Genomic DNA, 11,476 nt, shown 5'->3' with positions numbered 1-11,476 from the left:
AGGCCCTTGTGGCTTTGCCACTAGCGTGTATGGTCTCCCGTTCGAGTCGCTTGGGACCGTGGCTCTACAAAGCTGTCCAAGTCATGACGGCCTTGACAAAAGGCTAGCATGTAGTCTGATATACATGCACAAAGGTAATGCAACGCTAATTCAACACGTTAGTAGTCATGTTGTTTGTGCTTTACATTAAAGCCAGTTGAGTAAAGAAAATGACTTGCTATCCATACCCAGACTAATCTAAGCTGCCATAACCAATACCTCTTTTATTGGCTATCAATCAAACACATAAATGAAACCAATCCATAGATCAAGCATGGAATCTATTGGATGGTGTGAATCAGTACTACTTGTTACTTCCTGTAAACTATGCATTGGTTTAATCTTTGAGAGAATTCTTCATGGCCCAACACCACATCAAAGTCATACATTACTGTGAAGATGATTAATGAGATAAACAATTGCATGTAAATAAGATGAATATCAAATGCTTTATTTGAGGAGTCCAAGCTACTAACTAATTTGAGATGATTGATGTGTTGTATTGCAACCATTGGCTAGCCAATGGGTCCAGTATGTCATTTGAATTTGTCCAAATGGAATTTCAACAAGAAAGATGTAAAGTCAAGCATAACTTCTTATGCATTGCACCCCTTTAAGTGAAGAATTCTGTGTGGTGGAAGTTAAGCATTTAAGACTGTGGGAGGCAAATACGAAAAGATGGCTGCCTTATGAAGCATGCAGCCTTCCTTAAAGGCAGTGGACACTATTGGTAATTACTCAAAATAATTATTGGCATAAAACCTCACTTGGTAATGAGTAATGGGGAGAGGTTGATTGTGAGAAACGGCTCCCTCTGGAGTAACGTAGTTTTTGAGAAAGAAGTAATTTTCCACGAATTTGATTTCGAGACCTCAAGTTTAGAAATTGAGGTCTCAAAATCAAGCATCTGAAAGCACACAACTTCGTGTGACAAGGGTGTTTTTTCCTTTCATAGTTATCTCACAACTCCGACGACCAATCAAGCTCAAATTTTCACAGGTTTGTTATTTTATGCATACGTTGATACACCAAGTGAAAAGACTGGTCTTTGACAGTTACCAATAGTGTCCAGTGTCTTTAAGTTGTTTAAAAATTGTGTTGCAAAATGCAGTGTTTTCTGGTCCTAGGGGAATGTCAATCACGGAATCAGAAATACAAAGATGTTTTGATTAGTACATGAAGATTGATGGCACCCCATCATTGACTGAGAGTCTTGACATACAAGACAAGCACTTTGGAGCAACCAACTGCACTGCATGCAAAACAATTCATTGGTGTGAAAAGAAATATTATTTTTGAAAGAGTCTTGTAGTGGAGTTAGAAATACAAAGAGACAATATTACACAAACACTTGAGCCCACTTGCTGATCACTGATGCTGTTCTAACGGGCATCCATCTGTCATTCAGTCCCATACACAGTGGTGTTTTCACAACTTGAGGAGTGTCCAAATCCTTCAGCTTGATTCTCTGTGGCATCAATTTTCTGGCCATTAGTGGGTTAATTGCAAAATAATATTTTTATAAAACATCACAAAATGTTGGGATAGTTGGCTGTCTATTTGAAAAGGTCCTTGTCTCCTATATTGAAATAATCCAATCGTGCACAACTGAATCTTTATTTTCATAATTGCCATTTTAAAGAACCATGGACCAACAAAATGACATGTTTGGGGCGTTTGTTTACATCTAAAGATTTCCCAATTGAAAGATCATGTTAGAATTGAAATATGTATGGTCCCATGAGGATGTCCCTTTTAATGTAAATTCCCAAGAGTAAAACACCTTTCTTCAAACTTTACTACATTGAACAACTAAAACCCAGATATAAAACAAAAATACGGTTAAAACCTAGTCATGGTAGAGAGGTTGTGCAAGTGTATGGATCTGGATACGGATTTGGTTACTGTAATTGGTCATTATGGATCATTGGTCAGATTCAACGCTAGCATTCAACAAGGCTAGCCTAGAAGTAGATGAATACGATGCATTGCTCTTGAAAATATGATGGGTGATATTGTTGTTCCCCTATTATATATTTATGAGTAACACAATTAATAGCAATATAGTGGGAAAAGATAATCCAGGACAATCTGCAGCTAAACTTATCCATAACAGTTTTCGTTTTGTCTTGCCCGTTTCTTTTGTTAGTGTTTGAAACATAGATGCCACGGTCACAATGAACACATAAACTGTGGATGTGAACATATCTCTGTATGTGTTGGTAGACTTGCTAAACCTATCTAGTAACGCATGAAGTCAAAGATTTTGCCAAGCACTGGCAAAACAACTTCAAGGAGTTTAAACAGCAGAGCAATAACGCATTTGATTTTCTTTCTAATCATTCCAAAGGCTTTCATTTAAACCCCATTTTTGTCAAGAGAAGTTTGATTTATGAAACATAAACTAAGTTTATCATAAAAAAAAACCTGATGAAAACTGTATCTGATATAGGAAGTGGTGTATGTTTGGGTATATGCCATTTCTAATAGACCCCTTGCTTATGCACTGCACCATTCTCAGCTATGAAGTCTAATGGTGATTTGCCTTTGACCTCAATGATGAGGGGGCTGTTTGAGGTTGTTGGGTCATATACAAGAGGTCTGTTAATAGATAAGAATGAGATGTGTAACCAAGTCCAGTATGCTGCAATCAGTGTGTGATACATTCAATATACATGTACTAGAGTGTCATTGTAACATACCACGCAACATGTTTATCATCCCTGGTAGCTAGGAATTGAAGATCAAGAATAATCGTCTCAATAGTAAAAGCTGGTATGGTTGAATAATGGTTTGGAGACTTTATCAAAAGTTAACATTTTCTTTGATTCACTGTGGCATAATTAAACTGGTTACTGGTTTTTAGATCCCAGTATTTCATCATGTGATAGTTCAACACTGAATGTGATTTATAAATGCAGGAAGTTTTCATTTACTGATATATATTATTGTGCCAAAGAAAATTATGAACAGTTAAGAGTTCAAATGTTTTTATATACATCAATATGTGTTGAGAAATGATGTAATGATTAATGATGCATAATGTAGTATGCTAATGCTTTGCCATTGTGTTTACGCATCTCGAGCTTGATACTAGCCTACTGACAATGTACTATTGCATACAAGTATTGCATGCACAGCAAGCCTAGTTCTGTCTGCTCATGAATGAACACTCAAGGCTGTAAATGGGCTTAGAGGTCAGTGACTCAACAAGTCAATAGATGACGTGACCTATGTTTACATTCAAACCGCCCTCTGTTGACAAAACACTGTACACGTCATGTTTCGCCGGGCAAAAAGACGTGTACTTTCTAGCTGGTTGCCAAAACACAAAGGTTTTGCCTGGCGGTATGCGCGCCAATCATGTTATGGTTTTCGAGTGACGTCGGAGGTTACATCGTCTACAGTCTTCTCCTTTCATGCTTTGACTCCCCTGCAGTGATCACAGCCTCTACCAAACCACTCGCTATAGATAAAGCCTCAAGCCCACTTCATACTTCTTGCGAATGCGATACAAATTTTGGAATCACAAATGGGCAACAAATAATTTGCAACAGTTGAAATGTGTTTTTGCAGTGAAAACAGGGCTGTGACGTCAAAACTCGGTTCACATTCGCAGGGAGAATGAACAGCTTTTTTGTTTACTCTACTGAGAAATTGTAACCACAAACCACATGGTGGTTTATTTAACAGTGGGCTTGTATTATTGTTTAAGATAGTGCTGAGCTATATCTGAAGGAGTCCATACTTATAAAAGCAGGAGTCCATTGCACCTCACACAATCAAGATACAGGTTGAAGGAAACAATTTGTGTTCACTAAACCTAAAGTCAATTTCTTTGCAAACATGTGACATTTCAGTCAAAGGTTGGCATCATGTTATTCGAACCAAGTTACCTTATTTATTTAACAGGATCAATGGAAATATTCAATCTCCAAATATTAATCTGTTACTTTCTTTATTAAACACTTTCTTTTTTATTTTAATTTTATTATACCACATGTTTTTATTATTGACTGAACTTAAACATGCTAGCACACATAGACTGCTCATATGTACCGTGTTCAAATTTGTTTATTTAAAAAAAAAAATATTGATTTAGAGTAACTTGTTTTGTTGTGTGTAACCTTTGATGTTATTGCACTTTGTCTCCAGTCTGACTCTACCATGGAGAATCCAATGTCTCCAGTCTGACTCTACCATGGAGAATCCAATGTCTCCAGTCTGACTCTACCATGGAGAATCCAATGTGTCCAGTCTGACTCTACCATGGAGAATCCAATGTCTCCAGTCTGACTCTACCATGGAGAATCCAATGTGTCCAGTCTGACTCTACCATGGAGAATCCAATGTCTCCAGTCTGACTCTACCATGGAGAATCCAATGTCTCCAGTCTGACTCTACCATGGAGAATCCAATGTCTCCAGTCTGACTCTACCATGGAGAATCCAATGTCTCCAGTCTGACTCTACCATGGAGAATCCAATGTCTCCAGTCTGACTCTACCATGGAGAATCCAGTCTGACTCTACCATGGAGAATCCAGTCTGACTCTACCATGGAGAATCCAGTCTGACTCTACCATGGAGAATCCAGTCTGACTCTACCATGGAGAATCCAGTCTGACTCTACCATGGAGAATCCAGTCTGACTCTACCATGGAGAATCCAATGTCTCCAGTCTGACTCTACCATGGAGAATCCAATGTCTCCAGTCTGACTCTACCATGGAGAATCCAATGTCTCCAGTCTGACTCTACCATGGAGAATCCAGTCTGACTCTACCATGGAGAATCCAATGTCTCCAGTCTGACTCTACCATGGAGAATCCAGTCTGACTCTACCATGGAGAATCCAATGTCTCCAGTCTGACTCTACCATGGAGAATCCAGTCTGACTCTACCATGGAGAATCCAATGTCTCCAGTCTGACTCTACCATGGAGAATCCAGTCTGACTCTACCATGGAGAATCCAATGTCTCCAGTCTGACTCTACCATGGAGAATCCAGTCTGACTCTACCATGGAGAATCCAATGTCTCCAGTCTGACTCTACCATGGAGAATCCAATGTCTCCAGTCTGACTCTACCATGGAGAATCCAATGTGTGCTTAGTCTAATACCAGTGTGTTAACCATTCAGGATTTAGTCAGTTGCTTCAAATGGTTTTCATTGGTCAAATTACTCAATAGACCTCTTGCATTGGCCACCATGACTAAGATCAATCAATGGAAGCATACAGCCAATGAGAGGTCTTCCTCTGTGTGGGCGCTACTCAAGCTGGTGACGTCATATGCAAGGAATCTATTAACAATAATTATCTCAAAGATTCACTGAACCACCCATAGTTACTAGAATTTAGTCATTGCCAAAATGTGAAATACTTGACCTCTTAAACAGCAAATTTTGTTAAAAATAACAAGTGGCAGACATTTAGATTGAGTTTTCCAGTTGTGTATCGTCCATGGATACTTGGATATCCATAGCATTCTGTGCATTATGTCAACTCACGTCCCGTGTATTTTGTAAACCATTAAACAATGAAAGCAAGGAGGTATTCATGCTTAGTGTACATATTCTAGGGTGAAATTATTGCATATAAAGATGCCTTGAAACATTATTGTACAGTTATGTACTTTTGTCAATCATGAAATATGTAATTTTTGAAATAAAAATGAAGCAAACTTATCATTTATCTGTTCATCTGTTTTCCTTTGCGGCTACGTTTCTAAAAAAAGTTCAAAAAGAATAGAAAAATAAACTTCTTTAAACTGCAATTACAAGGTACACTTTGAAACATGGATTTTGATCATTGTGAACTAAAACAACAGAACAAATCTACATGTACACGTAAGATGGTTTGAGGCCTCGGTGAAACCATGGAGGAAGGACGAGAAGGAGCTCCAACGACCCGCAAAACCGCAGAGTAACAAAAGAATAACCTGACAATGCCCCTGTCTGACAAGTGGGAAAAAGATAGGAGACCTCCAGCTGGAAGGCCGATTAGTGAGCGCGGTTAGATCTCTTTGTACAGAAGGTGTGGTACCGCCACTCTGCACGGTTGCCTTTGTGTTGAATCATTGGAGACAAGAATTGTGAATACACACGTTTTTATTTATAGTTTGTGGTGTTTACTTGGAAATATCATAGCATATTTTTACATTTTTTGCAACTTTCCTGTCACGAGTGGTGGTTCAAAAACATGCCACCATGCCAAATTTTAAATCCTACTTGTGTCAAACAATGAATGTAACTAGAGAAAGATTCAGGTCAGGTTACATCCTAAAGTGGAGGACCCATTTCAATACAAACCAAAATATTTGTGTTTATTGTTCGAGATCATCCCATTCTTTTTGAACATATCTAGTCCCAGTACGATGTGTGGCAAAATGAAACATATTTTCATTAAAGCATCCATTTACATGTATAAATTGCATGCACTTGTTCATAGTTGAGCTGCTTACATGACACACTTTATTTTTACATAAATAGAAAAACTGCAAGTTCACTTTAAACTTTACATCTGCACTTTTCTTTACAATTCTAATTAATAAAGAACATATATCTACAATGTGTGTCACATCTTTGTCTCATCTTTGATATTCCTAGAGATACTAGGAAATAGGCAACATGCATCTGATGTAGACTTACAATAATATTTACACCACCCATCCCATCCCATCCATCCCACCCACCAACCCATCTGCACTGTTCTTTTCTCAGCCCGCAAATGATTAAATATCTACAAATCTTAACCATCCTTTTGATCCTCATGTTACCTTACTAATTATCTTGATGTATTATCTTATCCTGTAACAATACATCATGAATATTATGCAGATGGCTGTGGACATATCTAGGATGACTCCATCAATGACTTACTCAATGCACATTTGATTACAAAACAGATCACTGGGGACAAAAATGAAGAGTCAATATAACACCGACTATGGTGAAGGTATGGTTAATTAACCTGGGTGAAATAGTATAGTGCAAATTTAAACTCATGGTATATTTTCGCTAGTTCCATGAAATGCATTGCATGTTTACATAACAGGGTAATTCTTGAGTATTGGTTTATTATAATTACTGGTGCAAGTCTATGGCCTTAGCTTTGCCAAACAAAACATTGTTACATTAGCTAGAAATGGCATTCAAAAATAAAAATGGCATCCATTTGACACTATGGCATTGGATGGTCATCATCATCTTTATGCACTGCCAACAACCAACAACAAAAACCATGATAGTAAGATCATGAGCTTCAATAGCTTGTTGATTATGCATCGTGACACATCACCACAGATTGCTCAGCGTAGTCACCTATACTTGCCTGCTACTTGTAATTAAGCTGGAGTTGAGAAGATAATTGATGCTCTGGCATTCAAGAAGTAACTAAGCAGAAGAGATACTAATAAGACGATCATTCCAAGGCTGAATATTAGGCTCTGTCAAATAAAGAACATAATCAACAAGATATTATAAGTACACACATATAAAGGATTTGAGGCATTGCATGGTTTTGGATGTGTGTATCTACTTGCCAGGTAGAGTTTGTTCTTAGAGAACTGTCTTTCCTTATTCTACTATCGCGGATGTAGATTTATCGGATGTTTGGGAGTCTTCTCAGTTATGAAAAGAACTGTCCTGCTTTTTAACTACTACCCGGGTGGATGGTATAAAAAATAGGCTGGGACAAAGAAAACATTACAACAGCATGATTTGAACCAACCACCTCTGGTTTATTAAGCCAGTGCTCTACCAACTGAGCTATCTAACACTGGGTTGGCGACCTGCCTATTTTATTTTATCAATAGCTTTGTTTGAGGGGGCCGGTCAAAAGCCATACATCCGTTAGCTCCCGTGTAGCCAGGGATCACACCAAGTTTTTCTACTAAAGACATCTTAAAGGCAGTGGACACTATTGGTAATTACTCAAAATAATTATTAGCATAAAACCTTTCTTGGTAACGAGTAATGGGGAGAGGTTGATAGTATAAAACATTGTGAGAAACGGCTCCCTCTGAAGTGATACAGTTTCCAAGAAAGAAGTAATTTTCCACGAATTTGATGTCGAGACCTCCGATTTAAAATTTGAGGTCTCGAAATCAAACATCTGAAAGCACACAAATTCTTGTGACAAGGGTGTTTTTTCTTTCATTATTATCTCGCAACTTCGTCGACCGATTGAGCTCAAATTTTCACAGGTTCACAGGTTTGTTATTGTATGCATATGTTGAGATACACCAACTGTGAAGACTATTCTTTGACAATTACCAATAGTGTCCAGTGTCTTTAAAGGGAAGGTACACGTTTGGTAAGTACTCAAAACAAATATTAACTTAAAAACTGACTTGGTAACGAGCATTGGACAGCTGTTGGTAGTATAAAACATTGTGGGAAACGACTCCCTCTGAAGTAACGTAGTTTTTACGAAAGAGGTCATTTCTCACTAAAATAACAAAAGACTTCTAGCTAGAAGTCTTTTATTCCTATCTAAAAGCACACAAGTTCGTCCAACAAGGGTGTTTTTTCTTTCATCATTTTCTCGCAACTTCGATGACCAATTGAGCCAACATTTTCACAGGCTTGTTATTTCATGCTTATGAGGGGATACACCAAGTGAGGACACTGGTCTTAGACAATTACCAAACGTGTACAGTGCCTTTAATGTAAGTTTACAAACATCTAAATGACAAAGTAGACAACATGGTTGTGAGTTGTAAGCTGTGGCATTTTGTTACCTCTTGTTCAGTGCTTGGTTTAAGGTAGACCCTGAGAGAGAAACTTGACCCTCCCCATTGACTCTCTGTCCATGTTGAATATTCAGTAGATGCCCAGTCTTCCTCTCCTTCAATGAATGCTGGTGAAAACGCAGGGGATTGATTGACAGTACTCTCCACACAATAACCACGATCCTTCTCTGGATTAGGGCCTTGTATCAAGAAACTTTGAAATATCTGCAATAAGAGATTACAGTCAACTATTAATAATTTCATTATTCAACTTGAACAGTCATTTAGCAAGTAGTGACGATAGTCGCCAGTCCTACCCTGATGTTTGCCCTTGATTCATTAAGGTTTATTAAAAATATCACAAAAATACACGACAGACTGTATCTGTGTACAGCACAAAGGAAGAGTCCTACTAGTGCTCACCGCTGTATAAAAAAGCCCTGTGAGCGACACACGGTTTGCGCGCATGCGGGAGAATTCTGTGAGTCATTGGGTAATGCATATTCATTAAGCGTGACCTCCAGCGCATTTTCGCCCATACTTCATTGGTAAAAATTGCCCTTTACACACTGAATATTCATACTAAAGAGGAGGATTAACCAATAGGATCATGAAGAACTTAACGTCTGCAAACTTACGTAGTAAAGAAACATCAGAGCAATGACGGAACCCCATGAAATTGGGGGAAATCTGTGAGTCCAAACAAGATGTGCGCGGGCTGAAAATTTACAGATTCGGAGGAGGATTTTCTCCATGAAGATGAGTTTTTCTTTATACGTGGAAAGTAAGATATAAGAAGGTAAACCTTCCTTTACCTAATTATTACTTTTTATATGAGCAAACTTTGTTCTAAAATGGTGGGATTCTCCCGCAGGTTTTACTACGGCAAACAAGATTTCTGGGGATTCCGTCGAGCGTTGTGCATAGTGACGTTTATACACAATCTCCTGGCCCTAGCAACTCCTGGCCCTAGCAACATCATGTTGGTAGCCAAGGCATACTGTGTCTTAAGTAGAAAATTCATCAACAACAGCGAAAACTCGACCACGGTATGTGTAAACAACCCTTCCTACATGTTCTAAATGGCTGTCTCAGGTTTGCTCAGTGTTAATAATCATGTACCTGTTCACAATGAGTCGGTCTTCCCTCCTGAGTTTGTTTTTTCAACAAGAAAACTCATGATCGACCCATAAAAACGTCAACAAAGGTACCAATAATTACCTTGTTCCCCGATCAATCAATACGCGATTGTGTTTACTCATAACCAAACCTAACCACACCGGGGCGCTCGATAGAACTAAAAATCAGCGCATCAGCGTTTTAGCTAGCGAGCCGTGCACCCGTGTTTCGCACGGCCAGTTATGTGAAATCACGGCCTATTTTTTCAAGCACGGCCTGGCGGTGTAAATCTAGCCGTGCACTATTTAATTATACGTTTTTGTAATCTAGATATCAGGCATGAGAATCTTCCGGTTTAAACCGGAATTCCGTTTTTTTTCCTTTCAAAATTGTGGTCTCCAAGTGCGATGTGAATTTGCTATAAAATTCGGGGGGTAGGTTTTTGGGGGTATACATTTGGATTTCTCTAATCCCTCTTCTCTAGTCAGACAATGTAAGTTTACCTTTGTAATTGTTATTATCGCGGATCCCCACACGTCGTTCATGAAATACCGGCACCTAAACAATAAATTGCCGTCCAGCAGCTGGCCCAATTTACGGCTTGTTGTCTTCCTGGCATCGCGCATGCATGCAGCAGCAGCGACAGATGTATAAACTTGCCTCATTCCTTGCTTCGTTTATAGTGGTACGGTTCAATAATGTTTGCGTGTAATGCGCTTGCTGGTGCAGCAAAGATAACACGTGTGGAGACTTTTGAAAGTCTACTGAAAAAACAATGCACGTGTTTGCACCATGTGTACTGTGTACTGTGTACGTGCAGGTTTGCACACGAACCAATGAACGGCGCGGCACGAATCTGAGATCGCCGGCAGGCCATGGTAAACTGGTACCTGTTATTGCCTCACAACCAGCGAAAGATATATTGGGAACCAGCGAACACACTGTACGTCCGGACGACGTGCTTTCTTCATTGGTTCTATTTCTATGTTGGGGTCTAATCTCAACCTCGTTCCAGTTATACCCTATGATGAATAACAACCTCTTTCACAAAAACACATCGCTCACGCCAAATATATAGGCCTATATATATTTTAAAATGTGCGTCGCCGACGGATCGTTAAAATCACAAACATTTAATTGCAAAAGAATTTCTTTTACACAACCGAATTTCAAATCAAGAACCTATAAAAATGGTTTTTGGTGAGAAAAAAAAGCATTTTCAAAAGCATTTTCTACTATAACAACCCTGACCTCTACTATTAGAACCCTGACCTCTACTTTTAGAACCCCGACCTCTACTATTAGAACCCTGACCTCTACTATTACAACCCTGACCTCTACTATTAGAACCCTGACCTCTACTATTAGAACCCTGACCTCTACTTTTAGAACCCTGACCTCTACTCTTAGAACCCTGACCTCTACTATTAGAACCCTGACCTCTACTATTAGAACCCTGACCTCTACTATTAGAACCCTGACCTCTACTATTAGAACCCTGACCTCTACTATTACAACCCTGACCTCTACTATTAGAACCCTGACCTCTACTATTAGAACCCTGACCTCTACTTTTAGAACCCTGA

General features: G+C 38.9%; 1 protein-coding gene across 1 annotated transcript in view; it reads right to left on the bottom strand.

The window, feature by feature from the left end:
* Positions 1-6,528: 6,528 nt before the first annotated feature.
* The window catches only part of LOC117301467 (nicastrin-like), a 32,218-nt gene continuing 27,270 nt past the window's right edge, over positions 6,529-11,476 (bottom strand). The window contains exons 15-16 of the mRNA XM_033785479.1: positions 8,781-8,996; positions 6,529-7,484 (exon numbers count right to left, since the gene is read on the bottom strand). Coding sequence (XP_033641370.1) covers positions 7,383-7,484; positions 8,781-8,996 — 318 coding nt within the window. The 3' untranslated portion in view covers positions 6,529-7,382. The remainder of the gene's footprint in view (positions 7,485-8,780; positions 8,997-11,476) is intronic.

Source organism: Asterias rubens, chromosome 17, assembly GCF_902459465.1.
Source record: "Asterias rubens chromosome 17, eAstRub1.3, whole genome shotgun sequence".
NCBI lineage: Eukaryota > Metazoa > Echinodermata > Asteroidea > Forcipulatida > Asteriidae > Asterias > Asterias rubens.
This window is presented reverse-complemented; position numbering and strand designations above follow the sequence as displayed.